This window comes from Mytilus edulis, chromosome 10, assembly GCF_963676685.1.
Source record: "Mytilus edulis chromosome 10, xbMytEdul2.2, whole genome shotgun sequence".
Classification (NCBI taxonomy): Eukaryota; Metazoa; Mollusca; class Bivalvia; order Mytilida; family Mytilidae; genus Mytilus; species Mytilus edulis.
In genome coordinates, this window is record NC_092353.1 from 1,213,606 (window position 1) to 1,237,280 (window position 23,675).

The following is a 23,675-nucleotide window of genomic DNA, read 5'->3' on the forward strand; positions in this document are numbered from 1 at the left end:
TTTTATTTCCTGCCCACACAGTAATTTCGTGCTTAAATACTGACAGAATATTAAGGGCGAAAAATGTTCAAAAAAGGAAAACCATAACAGATATTTCAAACATTTTGTGTTACATAATTTATTTGTTTTGTTCACACATTTTGTCAATATAATGGAATTGCCTGTCATACAAGTGAAAGCTAGAATGACAAGAGGAATGACCCACTACATTGCATACGCCTACTTTATCTCAAAGTGCCAAGTTGATATTTAGAAATAATGTTATCTAGTACTGACTACTGTTTAAAAGACAGCCAGATGCTCCTGACTGTGTAATATCTATAAGAATAAGTATCACTATACAATAAAAGGATATTAATGAAACTTTTCATTTTCGACATAATCTGTGAAGTGTAATTTTACTAAAACAAATAATCATATATAGAGCTAGGTTTATAGACATTAGATACACATCGTTCATCTTTCAATCATTAGGAAATGTAGTCCAATTAAGTTAACATGAAAAATCATGTGCTGCTTGTAAAATAATAAAAACAACATAGATATCATCGGAAATAGTTAAAATGCTTTAATTTTATCACTGTACTGAACATTGATCGTTCAAATTTACATCATTGTTCATAGTTACTTTACTTTTTTAAACACGCATCTTATTGTCAAATCAAAGACGCACAACATACGAAATATCACTATTACAGCCTCCGAACTTAATTACCTAAAGACATTTGATAATCCCTTTAACTTCTTAGTGTCAATTGATATTTCGAATAAGAAAATTTATTCAAGCGAGCATAAATAAAGGCAACAGTAGTTTACATCCCAGCTTCTTTGTTCTAACAGGGACGATCTCAGCCGGATCAACCCTACTAGATCACCCCAGTTTGAGTTTCTTTGTTATGCATGCTTTCCTTTGTTCTGTAACATTTTGTCGGGAATGTGAAATCCGCAATAAAACTTACAATTAATTATACGGAAAAGGCTATCTATCAAAATTCACGTAGAAAAAATCCAGTGTATATGCTGGGATTCGAACTCAGGGCCTTTAGCATATTAAGCCACGACACATACCACTACACCAGGACGACTGGATACATACAAACAGTAATTTAACATACTTAAAGAAAGCAAGATCATTTTATAAGTGGGGGGATTTGGCAGACCTTTATTCAGTGGGGTTTAAACCTTTTTCGTTAACAAGTGAGTTGTCAGACTGATTGTTCAATTTGATTTTACACTTTTTTTAAAGTTGGGCGAGTCGGTAAACAAGCTTAAGAGTGAGGCGATTTTTTTTTCTATACAGTAGGGGCCAATAGGAAAGTGAGGCGAGTTGACATTGTTTGATATCTACTCATCGTGTTCGGGGGTCATAAAGGGTATACATCATATAGTAATATATGAAGTATATTATAATGGTTGTGTGGCGTTCTAAACTAGATTTTATGAATTGTAAATGGTTTTTCGTCTAATCTAAAAGAGCTGGGATGTAAAATAGTTATCCCATTCAGACTTGGTGTGTCAGCCATCGGGATGATCTTACACTGACACACCGCGTCCTTGTGGGATAACTGTTAAATACCGCTGTTCAAAACTCACAAATCCACGATCAAAAAATGAAATCGGGGTAAAAAACTAAAAATGAGGGAAATGCATTAAATATAAGAGGAGAACAACGACAAAACATTAAAAATGTAACACACACACACACATACAAACGGACTAAGCATTAGACAAAATCCTATGAGAATAAAAAATATAAGATCAAAACCAAATACATGAATTTGGGATAGATAAGTACCGTGACACGTCTTATAGTAATGTAAATTCACACTCAAATATAAGAGAAAACAAACGACACATCATAAACTTGATATTTACATCGATTAAAATTGATTTGTTTACACGAACAACTTACCTGTAGAAACCAATGACGTATTTCCTGTAATAGTTTACCTTCCTGATGAATCTTTACAAAATACAAGAAAATGGAGAGAAGAAAGAAAGAAGCAAGGTATTTTGATATATGTAAGTAGACATATTTTTACCTTTGATCTTTGCTTAGAAGAGAGATGAAAGATACAAAAAGGACATTCAAATTGATAAATCGAAGATAAACTGTAGGTATATTGATCCAATATCCACCCGTTTATAGTATGGATCACATTTCCGACCTTACATTGATTACGTGCTACGTTTACAATGTTTCGAGTTCTTTCGGAATTATATTCCAGGTAACTCTCTTCAGAGATCGTCCTTTTATGTTTTATATTCTCTAAATGTTTATTTGTTTATTATTTTGTACATTTCATTTATCATTGTACCTTTTATTTATCATTGTTCGTTTTATCAACGTATGGATCACTGGTTTTTGGTTATTAGATTTAGTTTAAGATACGTTTCAGTATGCATTTTGCCTTGTCAGCGAACCTTCCTTTGGTTTTAGTGTAACTGTCTAATTAATTTCTATTGGGAGACATTGATTTCTTAACGATTTCCCCAATGTTCCTGTTTCTTTTGAATGCTATTGTAGGTTTTTTATCAAAGAGATTTTTGAACTGTGGGTTGTCTTGAATTAAATGCCAATGTTTTCTTATAATGGTTTGTAAATTTTCCGCATTAGCCTGGTATTGTGTTATGAAAGATATATTATAGTTATCTGTGGTTTTGTTTATGCTTGTTTCTTTGTTTGTTAATTTGTTTAATCTTTCTGTATGGGAAATATTTCTTAATATTTTATTTACAAAAGAGATTTTGTAACCTCTTTGTAATAATTTTTCTGTAAATAAGTTTATTCTTTCATTAAAATTGTCAGGATCAGAGGTATTTCTAAGAATTCTTATTCCTTCACCTTTAATAAAGGATTTAAAACAGCTTTTAGCGTGGTTAGAATTTTGGTGTAGATATTGGAATTTTTCAGTTGATTTTGTGAAACATTTAATATCTAAGATATTTTTTTTTTTTAAATCTCTGTCCTTTATACGTTTCTAAGTCTAGAAATTTTAAACTTTGTCTGTCAATTTCATAAGTAAATTGCAGTAGGTTGTGGTTTGTGTTTGCTATATCGAAAAGAAGTTTAACTTCTTCCGTAGTACCTTGAAACAAAATATATCCATCATCTTTCCTACGTTTATGAAATAATATTTTGTTTTTGTGTGGAAAGATATTTAGAATTTTATTTATATGTTGGTATAAAGCTATATCTGAGATTTGAGGACTTGCTACATGTCCTTGGCTAGCTGCTATAATTTGCCTATAACATATTTTGTTGAAGGTAAATTCAAATTTTAGGTGACATGGTAGTATTTCGTGGTCCATAATGGATAATGATAGTCTTTTTTAAAACATTCTACATTCACAGTAAACTGAAGTACTTTCATTTTACTATTCAGAAATGAATTTGAATGTGTATCATGGCCGTTTACCTTTTTTGCTATCTTTAAAAACCTAAGGCCACTAGTGTTTTTAGGTCTTTTATCGTGCAGTGAATACAAAATTTAAAACAATTCTCAAAAATTCATTTTCATTTGTTTAATTATTTCATAGTTTTCTACACCTGATTCATCCCTCAATTTGGGAAAAACATGTTTAGTTGATACTGTATTTTCTGTCCAATCACACTGTTTAGATACATTGACTTAGGTATGGTACACAAACAAGCAACCTAAATTCGGGAATGCAAATTCTACCGTGCTCTTTTTTGTATTTTCTCGATATTAAAACTAATACAGCAGTTAGTTCTGACCTATATAGGCTCCCTTAAATGAACTATATTTCTGATGCGAAAATCATTAAACACGTACAACCATATTTTCTCGCTTCTACAATGAAATCTGCCATTTAACATAGGCCTCAGACAATTTCTACATCTTTACAGAATGGCTGAAATCAAAACATGGCAACAGCAGTGACATTTTATAAGTATTGACACGTTTGTTAATGGCACCCAGCTTTTAAGAAGAGTGAGGTAAGTATTCAAGTTATTAATTTTAAATAATTTAACATAATTTTAAAGCAGGCACGTTTCAACCCGAATCGAATGATTCTTCAGGTATCATAACTTGCACTTCCATGACATACAAATAAAGGCGGAAGATAACTTTGGTCGGTTGTTGTCTCTTTGACTCGTTCCACAGTTCCATACTCCTTTTTATGCTTTTTTTTATCATATTATGCAGTAGGAATAAGCGTGTGATTGGGTGCGCTTAATTTAACCCAGTTGGTGTTAGATGAAAATTAGTTCGGGATTTTCCACCTAGAATAACAATATTCTAAAGGATCTTAGTACATACAGAATTAATGGGATAATGTCAGGTTTTTTCCTTTAATATAAAAAACGGGAATAGATTTTTATCGTTGCCATTTATGGGTAAAATAATGCATGAACCTGTTGTTCAGTGATTGTCGTATGTTGACGTGGTTCATAAATGTTACTCATTTCTCGTTTTTATATATCGTTGTTTTTTTCCCATTTGAATTGTTGAACACTATTGTTGGTGGCGGGGGCTTTATAGCTTGCTGTTCTGTGTAAGCCAAGGCTCCGTGTTGAAGAACGTACTTTGACATATAATGGTTTACTTTTACAAATGATGACTTGGATGGAGAGTTGTCTAATTGGCACTCATACTACTTCTTCTTATATACTGTTTGTCAGTTTATTCCTTCCGCAATGTTTAAACTTGGATTTAGGCATCATGCAGGATGCTAATACATTCACAAATGCATAAAGGACAGAATCTTTCTGGATATTTATTTTTTCCAAAGTTTCGACAGTGACAAGATGTTGCTCCTTCGAATGTTCCCAACATATGTTTAGAGTCATCTCTGTTTGGTTAATTATATATGATATAATCGTTTGAAAGGTATTAAATTGGTTTCAAATATAAATTTTATAGAATATATGAACCCCTTTCTTTTGGAAAAAAAGTATTTTCGGTTAGAATAAAAAAAATAAGAACTCATGTTTTATCTTAAAACTGGTATATTATTGGTGCAAAACATGAAACTATTTTCTTCAGTATTCAAATTCAATACCAATTTAATTTTACACTTCATTTCAGAGCTATGGCGTCAAACTTGAATGTTGAAAAACTGTTTCTTAGACTGTTTATGTTTTCCCATAAAGTATCATTGCAAGTCGTTAGAACGTATTTTATAAGCAGTGTTCTATGTCAATCTGATTACAACAACGACATTGTTACTTTTCTAGAACATCACAAACATGAACTATTTCATCTTGTTGGGGATTATAAGTGCTGTCAATGTACCAAGCTCCCTTCATTGCAACCAACAGTATATACATTTCGCCTAGGAAATAATCAGTTTAAAAAGTTATATGATGTTGGAAATTCAAAATCTGGTCATTTTACGAAGGGATCGGGAGGTCGGATTTTTCAGAAATGTTTATGCTGCATAACAGCAAAGAAAGACACTAATCCGAAGACTTATGATATATCTCTGCTGAACGCACTTATATATAATTGTGTTCAGTTATCCGCTAACAATATGCTATGGTTGGACACGATTAGGAAGTTAAGAAACCAGTTATGCCACGTTCATGATATAAGTGATCTTACAAAAAGTGAGCTTCAAACATGGTGGGGAAAGTTAGAATGCTCTGTTCTCAATTTAGCCGGGGAGGTCCATGCACAACCAGCTTTTAAGGAAACTATAGAGTTACTGGTTGACACTTTCAAATATGCAGACTACAGCATGGACACGATTGCACCATTAATTGAGGCAGTGAAAGCGGAAATAAACAATGTAAGTAATTAATTATATTATTTTTTTTTAAATGCAAGATATTATAATATTGATCAAGTAAACTCATATTTTGTCATGACTAGGCATCACGATGGAATAGCTTAAATTTAGTTACTTTTTAGTCTTATCAGTACTGCCACCTTTTTATAGGATTTTTGATTTTCATATATTAAAGAATCGATCATATCTGAAGAGGCACTAGTTGTCAAAGCACATGTATTGTGCAGTAAATCTGGTAATGCTGCTACTACCATTTGGTCGATACCTCTGTAGGGGAAGAAAATAGGTCCAATTTGGTACGAGCCCCATGTGTCCAGTTTTTCGGTCTTGAAATGACAATACGGATAATGTGTTATTTCAATGTGATAAAAAAAACTTATTATTAACAATTAAGGTTTTGTCACTCCTTCGTGCATAGTTGTGGTTCCTTGTCCTTGTTTAGCTTTAGTGTTTGTCCTTTTTGGGTTCATCAATCTTCAAAGATATTTAAATTTCAAATGTTCTAGCTTTGAGCATACACTGGTATAATGCCGCACATGTGAACATGCGTGACACAGGTGTATTTCTGACACATGTAATTCACATGCGAGAAACATGTGTATTACGCATGTTACACACACGTGACACATGTGACACATGCGTTTTTAAGTACATGCGTGACACATGTGTGACATTTTTGCCCTAGTAAGATTTCGAAATAAGCATATTTTTCATATTTTTACCTAGGAGGGGTCTAAAATTTACAACAACTAAACCAATAAAATGTCCCATATTGACACGAATATTAATAATGTGGTCATTTATATAAATTTCCTGTTTACAGAATTTTGAATTTTTCCATGAACTAAGAAGTTTCTTATCCCAGGCATAGATTACGTTAACAGGTAATTGTTGCCTTTACCTGCACAGATATGATTATCATTATTGCAGATATATTATTTGTCGCAATGTTGATATATTGCAATTTGATTGGTAGAGTTAATGCGTGTATCATGGTACTATTCTTTGTTTGGGTTTTTTTCTCAAACATAAATTCTAGAATGGAAATTTCATTTGGCTTGATGCACAATCTTATTTGTGTCCTTTACGATAAACAAAAATATAGAGACATCAGTATTAGATCAATATTTTTTCAGTACTGTTTCTCTTGCAGATTTCACAATTTGAACGGTTTGAATATGTTCTCCAATTTAAAAAAAATAATTTTAAACGTCAAAATGACAGCAATCAGACGTTATACATCACCGAAACACATCAATATGGTGACACACAGTCATTGACAATAGACATCTGTCTATACAAACTATCAAGATTTATTCTGTGACTTTGTAAAAATTGCGAATACATCAAACTAATACAATCAAATATTAGATATTAAACACTGTTTTTGCTTTAAATTAATATCGAAAACAAATTCGTAATAGGCATCAAGATGCACACCTTGAAAGAAGTCATTCATGCATAAAGATAACTTCAAAAAGTGAATGTTAATAAAAATTCCAATATTCAAACAAAATGAACCAACGAATGCAGTGGAAAAAAGAGCCATATTCCGGAAATGGTAAAGACATTTTCCAATCAATTGGTAGTATAAATCTGGCGTTATAGCTAGATAAACCTCTCTTTTTTTATATGGCAGTTGTTTATAGTTACGTTAAATTGACAAAATTGAGTCAGTAACCCAAAAAGTCATAATTGAATAATATGACAATAATTGGAAACTATCAGCCAAAACTGTAAACATAAATCACGGTTTAATAAAATCAAACAAATATATATATATAAATAGATCCATTTATCAAAAACGCCGACACCTATATTGATGACTTGACAATGATGTAAATAAAACAAAACGATACACATCTTAAAGGGAAACAGCACTTCAACCTATCATACAAAAAAACTGCTGTCACGTTTACGTTACATGGAAACAAAATAGCAAGAGGACAAAAAGGGAAACTTGTAAACCAATTTGAATTATTTGTTGAGTAGCTCCTTTACTATTTATCTACAAGGCATGTGTACTTTTTGATAAACTATTTTGGGGGATAAAAGCATCGTCTCCACTTAATCAATATTAGCTATTTTTAAACAAACTTACAATTGAATTCAACCTCTAATCAATTTAATCTGCCCAATCGTTTGCGCTATCATTAACGGTACCAAGATGCGCAAAACCGCAATAACTGTTTTATCAGTGATGCTTGGGTTCAACATATTTCCGTTTTTCAAATTTTATTGAACTTATAAACCATAAAGGACAAAGAATTATACAAAACGAGCTTTTTTTTTGTTAAAAACGAGTGACAAGAATTGTCGATTCACACATTTTGAGTTATATGATTGCATATGTTAAACTAACTGGTTTAATATTTCAACAACAGAATGTGAATGGAGTTATTCAACACCAATCGGAAAAACTGGTAGATCATATGAATACATTGTCCAAACAATCAGAAGAACAACGAAACTTGGATAAAAAGGAATCTCAAAAGCAACTATTAGCAGTGACTACTGAAATATCGGATACAGTAGAAGCTTGCCATTCCAAAGGAAAACGATTTACCGAACTTCAAACAATTGAACTGAAAGGCGCTATCGAGGAACATCAACAAAAAGAAGAAAGTCTTCTATGCGCTATTCATAAAGAAATCATTAAAGGTATTTATCGTCAGTATTTAACTGTTTTAATCGATTACTAGCTCACATTAAGGGTCTTGATATACCATGGTATTGTGACTTTAACGGAAAAACGTTTCAAAGGCGATAATGAAACCTCATAAGTCGAAGAGATCAGAACAAAACAACTTATGCAAAATGCCAATAAATAGACAAGTAAATATGTACAATAAAAAATTAGCGGCAATGCATGTTTCCTTATTTACTGATGTAACCGTTGATAAATTAAGGAATTACGTAGAAATTGTATGTCTGCTGATCGACAAGGTCAATTTTTAAGGGTTTTTTTTCAATCATACTCCATCGTCGTCTGCTTTTGATGACCTGATTACCCGAGGTCAATCTATGTGAAAGAAGTCATTGAACGATGACGTAAGATTAATTGATTGATTGTTGTTTGCTTAACGTCCAGTGGCAAATATTTCATGAATATTCAGGACGAGAAAAAGTTCACAATAAATACAATAGGTAGGTTGTCATAATGGAGGCCATTTGGGATGATGGTCGGGGAAATTTGGACTGCCACTGGAAAATGAGAGTATATTGGATAGGGACAGAAATTTTGCCTTGCAACTGGCCACCTACGGGCCCTCAAAGAGTTGTTGCAAGGGTTCTTAACGTGCAAAGAGCGTGGCACTCTCTTTACACGAGACATCGGATTTAACGTCCCCATTCTGACCGGACGTGACTGCGAACTTTATACATCCCGCACAGCCAAACGGACGCCCCACTTCGACAAGCGTGGTACTGCCGGTCGGGAGAAGACTAAGTAACCATATTTCTATTCCCCAGTCACCCTTGGGGGCGATGACGTAAGAAATAGTAGTTCTATGAATGGGAATCTAAAAGTAGTCAAAACATAGAAACTTGCACAATCGATAATAAAAATTTGTTGAAAGCTTGTTTTCTTAAATAGAAAAAATTAAAATTGGAGTCCTTGTCCTTTTTTAATATAAATACTTCTATATACTGACGTTTCCATTCTTTCTTCCTAGATTATTTTGCTATTGTTTCAAGATCTTTTTGGCAATAGAGATTATCTAGTCCTTTGATTACACATTTTAAATAGTGTTGCTTTCTTAAACAGGATTAACATTTTAAATCAACAAATAAAAAGCATGACAAAAAGTCATACACATTAAAACGGAAACATTTGTTGCCTCATGAATTTCAGATTTTACAAACGCAAGCACGACCTTGTTGGCCGTTGTGTTCTATATGTGTCCTAGTTTATCACCCTAGTTTTTGGTGGGGTTCGTGTTGTTTATTCTTTAGTTTTCTATGTTGTGTCATGTGTACTATTGTTTTTCTGTTTGACGTTTTCATTTTTAGCCATGGCGTTGTCAGTTTGTTTTAGATTTATGAGTTTGACTGTCCCTTTGGTATCTTTCGTCCCTTTGGTATCTTTCGTCCCTCTTTTATCACAATAGAGTCTTTTTTTTTCCTTGGTAGTAATATCTCATATCAACGGATGTATACTACATCCGAAGCACTATGGGTGTCACATAGAAAGCAGGAGCTAATTACCATCCGGAGAAAAATTGTTATCCCCGGTTATTAGTGAGGTTAGTTTCGCGCAATCATTATTTTATCTATGTAGTGTAATATGAATTTGTTTGTATTTTAGACGTTTTGGAGGGGTTTTTTTTTCAAAGCGTTGTCATTTTTTCTTCAATTCATCAATAATCAATGCCCCCTTTGTATTTTCCCTCTCATTTCAAAGTATATTTGATTTAATTTCGAAGCAATACACTATAAAGATACCGTGTAAAACTGCATAATGATTGAAAGGGTCAGTGGTCATGAATACTGCGATTATATATGTATATAAATTTCAACAAAGATTTGGGAATAACATGAACAACTACACAAGCTACGACAATGATCATTACCAATTTCGTATATGAAGTTATCTCCAGTCAATATCTTCATATCATTTGTGAAGTAGATCAACTAAACGAATCGAAAAACCAAAGTACTTTGTCTTTAGAAAATTCATATATTTATTAATATGCCTTTACGTCTTATTAACTTTTATTCGAATCGGGATAATTTCAATCTCGTGTTTGAGTTGTGTGAACAACTACGTCTTAACCTGGCCATCTCGGGTTTTGGTATATCTGCCATATACTATGTTTGATGTTGGTTACCTTTAGTATATCTCTTTAATTGATTAACGAGATTAAGATATAGTTAAAATGTAGAGCCTTTACTAATTTAAATTTGGCATTTTAGATATCTAAATATAGTTATTTTTATATCCTATCAACCAAATATATATTTAGGTATATTTTAGATACTATATAAGTTCCAAGTCTATTGTTTAAATTCCAGATTTTTTCAATTATAGGAAACGCGATGTCACATAAGAGAGATCAGATTAGCTTTGATATACAATTGACAAATGAAACTAATCCAACGACGAGTCAAGAGTGTATGTATTGTTAATATTTTGTCTTTAAAGCTTTTTCAATAACAAAATCACGATACAATTATGTTCTACGAACACAATTTTCATAAATAATGTTTTGGTGGAATTGTATAAGTACTGTTATGCAATATTCAAAAGTAAAATAAAAAAATACTGAACTGCAACGAAAATTCAAAATGGAAAGTCCCTAATTAAATGGTAAAATTAAATGATAAAACACATCAAACGAATGGACAACTGTCATATTCCTGACTTCGCACAGGCATTTTCAAATTAGAAAATGGGAATTGAACCTGGTGTTATAGTGCTAACCTCTCACTTGTATGACAGTCGCATCAAATGCCATTATATTTACAACGATGTATGAAAAGAACATAATACGTAAATTGTCAAAATATGGGTACAGCAGTCATCACTGTATCACAGTCCCATCTAGAATAAAACAAACCAATAAATAAGAGACACAAAAAGTATATATCAAAAATTTAACCACATTAATTGCTTACTTATATTTATTTTAAATCAACCCATACAGGATTTCGAAGTTTTATTAAGATTCAAAGTTTTATTTAGAGTCGATATTCAATCAACTACATAAACACAAGCTCTAGTGAGCTTTTCAAATCGACTTAATAACAAAATACAATACACACACAAATAATACACACATACAAAAGTCATGAAAGCAACACAATTTTAAACATATAATGCATAGTAAGATACCATAAATGACATATATAAGTTAAAAGCAAACAGTACACTTAACACATAGCACAAGTTAAGAATAAGATTGCACAAATCATAAAGTCACACAAAAATAAAAGTAAAATAAAACAGGCATAAACACTATATGCATGCAATGCACTGGTATGAGCTGTAACCTGGATGCCATGTTTGTACAAGTTTTTTGAATTGGTCAAAAGATGTTTCCATTTCACAATTGTTCGGTAGCTTATTCCAGATTTGTGCAGCATTATAGCGAAACGATCTTAAGCCATACTTAGAAGTTCGAACTCTAGGGATCTTAAATCATACTTGTTAATTTTTATATCAATCAAATCACGAAGGTAGCTCGGACTTTTTTTTGTTAATTATTTTAAATGTTTCTATTGCAATTGTTTTTATTCTTATTTTTAAAGATGGTAATTTAGCTTTTTTTAGCAGTTTTTTGTAAGGAATATCATAATCTTCATAAATGAATCTTAGAACTCTTTCTTCAATATTTTCCATTTTAAAATAAATTTTTTCACTACAGTAGTGCCTAATTACTGGACAATAGTTAAAATTCGAAAGAATGAATGTGTAGCATGCTGTTAACCTACCTAGCCTGTTTAAATATTTACCCATACCCATTTAAACATTTAAATATTTGAAGTCATGTGCCTGCATTCACATCATTTGTAGTGCAGAGGAGCTTGTTTGACGTCAGAATGTAAACGTCACACAGGAAGAAATATAAAATAATGTTGTTGTTCAAAGTGTTTTCAAAATTATAATTTCATATGGGAAATGGTGGTATACAGGGTTGAAAAATCAAACTAATTTCACAAAAATACCGAGATTTAAAATTATCCAAAAGTTCTTTAGAATTTTAAAGAATCCACTTATTATTTTGTGTGAAGATATTTCAGGATTTTAGGAACAAAATATGTTGACAAAAAATGGTGGCCATCAATTAAGTTTTGCCACCATAGTAACCTCAGTTTCGTATTTTTCCAAATATTTACACAATATTTGCTTTATTGTTATCTAAAATTAAAACGATCTCATTATATCAAACAGTCAGGCTTAATTCTTTCACGTTAACCAGTATTTATAAGTATATACTATCAATTAAAGATTCAAAAGTTTATCCCGCCAACTCGAAAAAATGAAGAAGAAAAAAAGTTTCAAGTATTTAAAAATTCTACTAGTTATTTTTACATAAATGCAAGAGGTAAAGTGCTGTGTGTTCTCTTTCAAATAAAGGAGAAAAAAACATATTACCGGCCTTTCAAAAAAGTCATGAGTAATTTTCCTGTTGTTTTCTCTCTATTGTTTTGAAGAAAAGAATTGTCCGTCTTTAAAAGGATAAAACAAAACGTTTAATAATTTCATGCGTCCGAAGCGCTTTTCTGGATTTACATACATCAGGAACGCTCAAAGCCAAACATTTGAAATCCGAAGATGTATAAGAAAAGAACCCGTTGAAGAGCTATCTGACAAAAAATCCTAAAATAAATAGCAAAATTCATCTTAGGTCAACTTTGCCTGAGAGAGTTGAAACCTTAGTTTTAATATGACATCAGCGTACAAGTTTTCCGCATTACTGAAAAAAAAATCGCAAGTTGGACGTTTGAAACCGACATTTAAATTTTCGATAATACCTTCTTTATTCCGGATTTACAAACGATCACACTTATGAATTAATATCAGATCTTCTGCTGTTGCCGCAAAAAAATAGCTATCAGTAACACCGTCTATCGAAATGAAAAAGTGTCCGATATACCTTTTTACTACTCTTTCGAAAAGAATGTTGTTTGAGCGCTCCCCCTCTCATTAAATTAAAAGAGAAATTTACAGCTGACACTGACTAACTTATGAACTATTTGAATTTATCATACTACACATAAATAGATGTGTGTTGGTTTGTTTTTCGTCACTTTTAGAACTGTCATATTCCTGATTTCGTACAGGCATTTTCTTAAGTAGTATCAGGTCGATTAAACTTGGTATTATAGTTAGTTGAACCTCTGACTTGTAAGACAGTTACATATAATGTCTTTATATTGACAACGATAGGTGAACAAAACAAACATAGGAAAAATGTCAAAAATGGTGGTGTAACAATCAACATTGTGTTATAATTTTACTCACTATAAAAACAAACAACTATGTCATCAAAGAAAATCGAAATGGCATTGTGTTGCATTTTAATTACGTGATATGTTGTTCTATATATTTGCTTGGTATATTTTACCTTTATTGTTCAGTTCATTAATGGAAATATCATTGGCTCTGTTATTATAGATTTCGTTATTGAGTAATTGTGATATGATAATTTTTTTTAATTCGTGTTTTTCAATTTTGATTATGGACTTTGTCTATGGAGTGTCTCTATGTCATTTTATATTTCCTTGTTATATTATTGATCTATCAATTTTTACTCAAAAAAAAGATGAACAAAGATGTTGTTTTCATTTGTTTTGTAACAGCTAGCAATTCTTATAAAATTAACGTCGTAGTATTCTGCTCCATGCATGACACCTCAAGTCTTAATTAAACCAAAACATGAAGAAACTAAATTTTATATCCAATATAAACATTTCTTGTTTACTATTTTTTAATTGTTGTACGATAGAAAAACAAATTAATTTAGAAGGCGTCATAAAAAGAAACAGACAACAATATCTAACTTATTATATCAAAATTTTACATTTGTTGGTTATTTTTAACGTCATATTGTAGAAGCTTAAAGTGATAGTTGTTCTTCTGATATTGCTGTATTTCTCCCTATTTTTTTCATTAATAGTGTATAAATGTAGTGTCATAGTTCGTTCAGTGTATGGCTACTTGTATTTGTTAGTATGTCTTTTTGATTGAGTTAAGCTATTTCAATTAATATTCATTAAAGAAACTTTCTATATAGTAATGTAACATGTGACCGTTGTTGTTCTTGTTTGGATTGTTTACACTAGTCATTCCGGGTCTCTTTGTAGCTTGCTGTTCGGTGTGAGCCAGACTCCGTGTTGAATACCCTTCTTCGACTGATGATCATTTACGTTTTATGCAATCGTGAAGTTGATCGGAAGTTGTCTCATTGGCACTTATACCACATCGTAATTCTATTAAAAAAAAGTAGGAAGGCTGCAACAGTTGTGAAGAATATTCACGTGTTGCTTCTACTGTTTCAAGTCAAGTTGCAGGGTGGTGCCTTATTAAACGTTTAAGGTATAAAACCCTTAATGCATAGTCCTATTGTTTTCTATTCGAACTTTTGGAATTTCCAGCATTATTGGCTACTTTGTTTTAAGTTCAAATAAAGTAGCAGTCATTTCATGTCAAAACTATACCTTATCCTGACTTATGCTAAAATATTCAACATACCTTTATTTGCATATAAGGTAGCAGTAAACAGTTAGAAAATTGACACTCATAATTTTCTTACACCCTCTTTCCCATCCTTTCTAAAAATAAGGTTTAATATGTGTGTTATGAATGTGCATATCTATCGAAAGTGAATCTGCCATAGATTGTCCAAATGTCCAATGGTGAAATTTTATCCATTTTTGGTGTAACCATTTCAATAATCTGCCCTTATTTGATACAAAATATTGCAAAAATTGTGGTGAAAATGTCACAAAAGTCTCATACATTTGGTCCAAAAGAAAATTTCAATCAATTAGAGTTATACCTTTCCATAACCATAGACATGAATTTATCAAGAGCTACAAAAAAAAATCATATGCATTTCTGCTCGTTTTTCCATAATATTGAATTGAAAGATCGAGCGTCAAATCTATGTTGAAAATCACTAAAATATTTCTGGACCTATGGGTGGTACGGATAGGAAAATACGGACTGTCAAACAGAGCAATGGTCTAAAAAACAAACTAAAAACAATGTAAATATTCATAAAAAAAAAATATTATTCTTCAATTATCTAAAAATCGACTTTATTGTACAAACTGAAAATGCCTTTACCAAGTCAGGAATATGACAGTTCTTGTCCATTCGTTTTTGATGCGTTTTATTATTTGATTTTGCCATGTGATTATGGACTTTCTGAATTGATTTTCCTCTGAGTTCAGTATTTTTGTGATTTTACTTTTCACATTTGAAAAACCAATCATAGCCATAGCCATAATGCGAAACTAAACTTCTGTGTATTGTTACCTTAGAACGTACTGGTTATAGGAAGTTAAATACCACAAACACGGATACTTGATTTGAATAAAAGAGCAATTGTGTCCTTCTATGATAATTGTTTATTCTTTTTTTTTTAAGTCCTTAGACTTACATTTGATACCAAAACTTTTCCAAATATTTCCCTTTTTGACAACAATACAGCTATTTTCCTTAAAATATGTACTACTTACTGGTAGACCGGGCCCGAATTGGTGTTTCAATCCCTTTATCCTGCAGATGTTTGAGATTTTTGTTGGCATCTGTCTTCGGTCAGGAGCCTATAGTTCAGTGGTCGTCGTTTGTTTGTGTAACATAATAAATTATAAAGTTGACAAATGATGTCAGCTTTCAATTCTTCTTTTTCAGGTCCTATTAAGCATACAGAAGATACAGAAAATGTTGAATCGAAAGGTAAAAACAATTTGAGTGATATTAATTTTGTATTTTCAGCTTAAGACGCAACGAAGCCAAGAATAAACATATAAACATAACAGTTCAATTCTTTGTAAAATTGTAAAAAGTAAAATCCCAAAAATACTAAACTCAGAGGAAAATCAAAACCGAAAGTCCCTAATCACCTAGCAAAAACAAATGACAATACACATACAAAACGAATGGATAACAACTGTCATATTTCTGGTGCAGGCATTTTAAAATGTAGAAAATGGTGGATTAAACCTGGTTTTATAGCGCTAAACCTCTCATTTTGTACGACAGTCTCATCAAATTCCGTTATATTTACAATGATGCGTGAACTAAACGGACATAATAAATAAAATAGTCAAAATATGGGTACAGAAGTCATCATCGTGTTACAATTTTATAAGAAACAACATCGCGTGTCTGATGTCAGAAAATTTGTTCGTCACATATCTTTGTCGATCAATGTTTATACAATCAATTTTAAAATTTCACATGGGCAATGTTAGCATACAGGGTTTAGTTAAAAGTACCAATAACAACGCCGCGGCATGTAAGGTTTTAAAATCACAAAAATACTGAACTCAGAGGAAAATCTAATCGGAAAGTCCATAATCACATGGCAAAACTTTGACATCATGAAAACAGCCATAAGGTCTTAGACAGCGTTTATTACAACGTTTATTGTAGCGTTTGATTCAAATATTAATGGATTAACTCATTTCCGAGGGTTCACCAGCCAAGTAGTCAGCACTTCTGTGTTGACTTGAGTTATCATTGATATGTTCCTAATTATAAATTAAGTGTTATCAACACTTTGCATTTTTGAAATACTAAGGCTTTTCTACCTCAGTAATATATTACCTTAGCTGTATTTGGCTAGGCATTTCTGGTCCTCGATGCTCTTTAACTTCGGTCTTTATTTTGCCTTTGTAACATTTTTTTATTCGAGCGTCACTTATGAGTCTTTTGTAGACGAAACGTGCGTCTTGCGTAAATATAAAATTTCAATCCTGGTATCTATGATGAGTTTATTCAAACATGTTTTGTTTTTAAATCTTCATGTTTTATGCAGAGTTCTTAAAAAACGAAAATTACATTTATGAACAACCGGTATTATTATGTGGTCACAATGTTACTCATATTCAACACAAGTTCAGATTAATGAAGGATCAAATAATATATCATAGTTTAAGCATCTAAAGCTAAATGCTACAAAAATAATATTCGTTTGAAATGTACAGTTTATGTTCTTTATAGACAGTTTATTTTTTTATATAATTAAGGCCGTTAGTTTTCTCGTTTGAATTGTTTTACATTAACTTATCGGGGCCTTTTATAGTTGACTATGCGGTATGGGCTTTGCTCATTGTTGAAGGCCGTACGGTGACCTATAGTTGGCAAAGTCTGTGTCATTTTGTTCTCTTGTCGACAGTTGTCTCATTGGCAATCATACCACATCTTCTATCATATATGATATTCTTGCACACCATTACGTGACTTGAAAATCTTTCATTATATTATTCATAATTTGATATGATGTTATGTATAGATAAGATCTTATGAATGATCTATTTAAAGTACCGTGTGGTTAAACTTTCGAATTGAGTTAGAAGTCTTAGAAAACATAGCCTCTAAAATAGACAGATGTTTTAGATAATGACAAACTACATATCCAATAAAAAGAAGAGTATGTTAGGTCAAAAATACAAATTTCAATTTAGACATTTTCTGAACCATTTCCAAAGATTTATTATCTGTAATTTAAAACAAAAAGGCAGACGTCGTAAAACACAATTGTAAATACAACAAAATCACGGCAAAACTCGAAAAGTCAGAAGAAGAGAAACTGTAGTAGACAAAACACAACATATACAAACAAAGATTGATCAAACACAATCTCTCTAAATGGGTTGATCTCGTGTGCTAATTATATATAAGAAAGGTTAGGAAGATCTTTTCAACATATGGCGTCCATGCCTTGGTTTTGTAATTAGTAAGTGCAATTCAAGAAAAGAAAAATAACATTATGATTACGACAATTGGAACATTTACAACTGTCCAGACTTCGGACATGAAAAAATATGAATCAAAAAAATACTTACTTCCGAGGAAAATTCAAAACGGAAAGTCCCTATTTTCTTTATGTAGTGAATGATTGAGTAAAATGATTTTATATGTAGCTATGTCACTTGTATGACAGTCGAATATAATTTCATTATAATGTTCTTTGGTCGGGTTTTTTGTCTCTCTGACTTATCTTCATTTCCACTCTCAATTTTTTTCATGATATGTAAACTTGTCAAAAATAAGGATAAAGCAGTCAGCATTGTGTTAAAATCATAAACACTATAAAATCTTTAAAAACAAACAAATATGTCAACGAAGAAAAACAAAATGGCATAAATGGCATAAAGACAAAGCACTTAGGCAAAATTTAAACGATATTTAGATACAAACCATACCACAATAACCCTATGGTGGAATTTTTAGGAATATAGACGATGTTATTTCCAATAGATACTCCCTTTGGTGCTAAAACTGTGACACTTTTACTATAAAGTTTCGTAAAAATAATATTAAAGTTGATGTGCACTACTATGTTATTTAAAGGTCAAAACAAAGGGCTGTGCGGCATATTTTCAACATTCATTTGCCCTGAACTTGTTACTGTATAAACTTATACTAAAATTTTATAGTACCCTTACCTTTTTGCCTAGTTTAGAATTCATTTTTCACCACAATTGTACGTTTCTATACTGGTAACAGTCCCAAGTTACGTCTCTATGACATGAAACATAGAGATTATACCTGTGAACCAGTATGTCAACAAATCAAATTACCTATGAATATTATATATCTCGAAAAAATGCGTGGTTGAGAAACAGCTGTAATTATAATTATATATATTGATGAAAAACGTTTAAGAAAGTTATAATGCTTGTGGAAGAACATCTTCAATATATATGAATGTAATATTATATGTGATCTTGCTGTTTTTTGAAGGAACTCGTTAAAAGAAAAGTAACTTGTTTAAATCAACAGATTTAACAGTGAATAACTGTTTTATGTCTCCGGGTTGTAATTTTGGTAGTAGAATACCTGTTTTAAAAACTGCATGACATATGTATACGATAAGATCTTGATTAAACAATATTAATCGTTTATCTATAAAACAAAAAAAAAGATTCCACTTCATTCTTCTTAGTATGTCTTATATTTCTGTATCTTATAAATATTCAAAGGTAAGCAATCCCACGTATTCTTCATATATTGAATTATGAAAACATATCATTTCCGCAGCAAAACAGTTTCAAAACGGAAACAAAATTTCAAATTTTTAAAAGCCATTTACAAACAAAAAAAAGAATTAACATATACAAACAATGCACTTTTTTTTTAAAGTTATTTCGTCAAAAAAAACTAGCCCAAAAATTCAAAATTAAAAAGGTTGCCCCCACTTATGTTTCAATCTGCACCGTATACACAGTTAATGGCAACTTCCGAAGCAAGGTTGTCGGCTCTCCGGACATTCCCAAAGTGTTGCGTTTAATTGCCGAGTTTATGAGCTTCAGTCCATGCTTGGAAGTTGAGTTAATGGGCGTCAAGCTGAAAATTGATCCTTGAAAACAATTTGAATTGAAGAAAATCATGAAAATCACAAACACCGCAAAACCAGACTTGTCGAAAGTTCATGCTTCGTATACATTATCTATTCATTTTTATTAAAATGTCAAGTTCTCGAAGAATTTTACTGAAGATTTGTTTTATAAAAAATAAACCTTAACTTTAAAACTTATTACCTCTTTTACATTTGTAATTGATGCTTTATTATGTGTGATCAGATCATATGTATGCCTTCAAAAACATATTAAATTTAATCCAATGTTGTTCGGTTTTTTTTTTTAGAAAAGTGTATCGTTGAATTTAAAATCAGTACCCAGGGAAGCATAGGAAAAAAGAAAGAAGTAATTAAGCAATATTTTGAGAAAGCTGTGGAAATGATTAACATAGCAGCACCTTTTGAAGTGAAGTATGTACGTGATGGATCAATAACCATTGGTGCATTGTTGCCCGTTGATATTCTTAAGAACGAAGAAGAATTCAAAAATGCTATTTGCATATTTTTAGACCAGATGGTTACGAATTGCAATATTGAAACAAGTATGCCGGAAGTGGTGAAGGTCAAGATTATGATATTAAATCATGAACAAACAGGTTTGTCTTATGCTATTATCAATATATTTTTTGTAATATAATCATTTTTTCTTAAAAATATTTTTTATAGAATTCATTAGGAAAAATACGGCGGATCACAAACTTTTGAATTTAGGCATTATATCCGATGGACTTCGTTAAGTTTAAGTATGGGATAAAGTATAAAATATTTAAGTTACGTTATGAAGATTCAAAGATAGATAACATAAATCACAAGCGTTAAATGATTAACATATAAAAGACCCTTAGATGTATGCTTGGACTATCACAAATGACTTGCATTATTTAATCAACAAAGTCGGGAAAAGTTGGAGGAACCATTTTTAAAGAGAAAGTTAAAATTCTAGAATTATGCCAGTTTCAGGCACAAGGTGCTATTCATTTGGAATGAAAAAAGAGGCCGCCACATTCATTACTTGACTTTTGTCAAAATTATTTCTTCTTATTATCAAACTGCTATTTATTTGGGATATGTGAATACGCATACTCTGTCCCAATTGTTATTTTAAATAATCGTCTCATAAAGAGGTTAATCTTTTACATATGAGAGCTCTTACAAGATAGAACAAACGGATGCAGGAAACATTGATGAAAAACTCCCGGTAATACTATGTATCTTACCTCCTATAGATTTCTAGGAATATAATTCGTTAAAAGCAACCGCGTATATATTCCATATTAGGTTAGGAGAGTACCATATTAGGTTTGTAGATGGAGATTATTTCAATGCACGGTAAGTAATGTTCTTTTTAAAACCAACACGGTGTTGAGGAAAAATCTTAAAGGTGACAACAAAAGATGAAATTGACAATAAAAGATTGAAATACATTCATAAAACAGATTTAAAGCTAAGAAATTGTTATTGTTGCCATTTGTGTTTGTATAGATCAATGGACGTAGGTTTCTAATAGTAACGGTGTATAACTTTATAGGCCACTAGTCCAAATACCACATGCTTAGATAGTTGGTAAGATAAATTCATTTCATAGTGTGTTCGTGACCAAATATGATATATATATGGGGTCAGTAAATTCCAGATTAGGATTAAAGCTTCGATCTCATCCCATATGGAATTTGCTGACCCCATATAAGTTAGCAATATCATTTAACTCCACTTTCCGCTATATAGATCTAGATGATGTTCTTTCACTAAATAATTTAAAATTTGTTGACTATGTGGAACGCATCTATCCCATCGAACTAGAGATAAAGGACACTACAGATACAGTTGAGTCAGCCTCATATCTTATATACATCTAGAAATTGACAATGAGGGTCGGTTGAAAACAAAACTTTACGACAAAAGAGATGATTTCAGCTTTCCAATTATGAAATTTCCCTTTCTAAATAGCAACATTCGAGCAGCACCTGTATACGGGGTATATATCTCCAAATTGATACGATATTCCCGTGCTTGCATTTCCTATCATGATTTTCTTGATAGAAGGTTGCTGCTCACAAGGAAGCTATTAAACCAAGAGTTCCAAATGGTGAAGTTGAAATCATCCCTTCGTAAATTTAACGGACGCAATCACGAGTTGGTTGACTGTAAGGGAATTACCGTTTCACAAATGATATCGGATATGTTCCTTACGTCGTAACTACATTCCCCTTCCCTTTCATGAATGTGACCTACCGAATTAGACCATTTACCGGATTTGTTATCAAATTAGCAACACGATGGGTGCCACATGTGGAGCAGGATCTGCTTACCCTTCTGGAGCACCTGAGAACACCCCAAGTTTTTGTTGGGTTCATGTTGCTTAATCTTTAGTTTTCTATGTTGTGTCATGTGTACTATTGTTTGTCTGTTTGTCTTTTAATTTTTAGCCATGGCGTTGTCAGTTTATTTTAGATTTCTGAGTTTGACTGTCCCTTTGGTATCTTTCGTCCCGTTTTTATATATCGTATTTGGTCCCGAACACACTATGTAACTAATAGTACTTCAAACACCGTCGTAGCAGAGAACAATAATTAACGACTCATGTTGAAAATTGGAATAAGCTCGTTAGAATTAACACTAAATAGTAAAAAACTAACATCTTCCAAACACACGGAATTATATAATATATTTATACAAAAATCATTCCAATACAAAGTACTTTCAGTTTGAAATTAGGAACAACCGTTTACGCATATGTTTTTCTAGCAGCAATCTCAACTCCTTTTTTTAGGGACAGTAAAATGTTTTATAGAGGAGACAAAACAAATGACAGATAAAGCTGTACAAGCTGTACCTATAATGGTGGATCAAATTATTGAAGCTGACGAAAGTGAAATATGTCTAACATATAATAATACAGGTACTATCTTACAAGAATCTTTAGAATGGTCAAATATATAGATTGTATGGTTCAAGTGTTTATGTTTATGTTGGCAGGCATAGACGGCTATATGTAACCCTTAAAGGTAATGCAACTGACCTCGAAAAAGACGCTTTGTTAAAAAGTTTAATGTACCGGAAAAACACACGACTAGAAATTGTTTGAAATGAAAGAATAACATATATAGTTCTATTTCTGTCTGGTCGTAATGCGTTTCTTTGATCAAATTTTTGTATTCTAGACATTAATGGGATACCCTTCAATTTACAGTTGTGGAAAGTCATCTAAAAATTTAAAAAAAAAACAATTTGGTAAAATTTCAAGCTTTCTTCGTAACTATTTACGATGCACATATCGTCAAAGATCATAGGAATGATGTAGACATAAATATAATACCAATTTAAGTTGGCAGTTTTTTAGATGGAAATTTAACGCACTCAAAAACATATAGTTTAAAAACAGTATTTGACATTTCAGAGGACATTTTATATTATTGCGATACAGCACCAATTTTTCATGGACAAATTCCAAACAATTTTGTCAAAATTCTAAAGTATAAACATCCCTTAGACATTTTTTCATTACAAATTACAAATTTTCCATAGGCTTGAATGCAGACTTTAGCAGAACCACGAAAGCTTAAGTGTAAGTCTTGTTCAATCCACGAAATTTGGTACCTACAAAAATAGAGGAATTCACAGTAAATCTTTAATTTTAGAAACATAACTCCAGATGTGTGATCAATCTGATCCACAAGTATCCTTACAACTTGATACTTTCAAACGAACTCGCGCTCAATTTTCTCCTTGTAATTTGGATATGAAAACATGTTCTAGTGTAAAAACAAATCTTTTTAAAAGGACAGAAATCCTCACGAACTTAATTCGCATGAATTTGTCGAAATCTTTGGAGATGCGCTAATATAAGTTATTATTTATCCATAGTAAAGATAATCACAA

At 31.7% G+C, this 23,675-nt stretch overlaps 1 protein-coding gene across 1 annotated transcript in view; it reads left to right on the plus strand.

The window, feature by feature from the left end:
* The first annotated feature begins 1,951 nt into the window (after positions 1-1,951).
* The window catches only part of LOC139492141 (uncharacterized), a 48,197-nt gene continuing 26,473 nt past the window's right edge, over positions 1,952-23,675 (plus strand). Inside the window, exons 1-8 of the mRNA XM_071280282.1 lie at positions 1,952-2,008; positions 3,872-3,961; positions 5,055-5,757; positions 8,142-8,418; positions 10,787-10,870; positions 16,121-16,165; positions 20,084-20,392; positions 22,567-22,695. Of these exons, the coding sequence (XP_071136383.1) occupies positions 5,059-5,757; positions 8,142-8,418; positions 10,787-10,870; positions 16,121-16,165; positions 20,084-20,392; positions 22,567-22,695 (1,543 nt within the window). The 5' untranslated portion in view covers positions 1,952-2,008; positions 3,872-3,961; positions 5,055-5,058. The remainder of the gene's footprint in view (positions 2,009-3,871; positions 3,962-5,054; positions 5,758-8,141; positions 8,419-10,786; positions 10,871-16,120; positions 16,166-20,083; positions 20,393-22,566; positions 22,696-23,675) is intronic.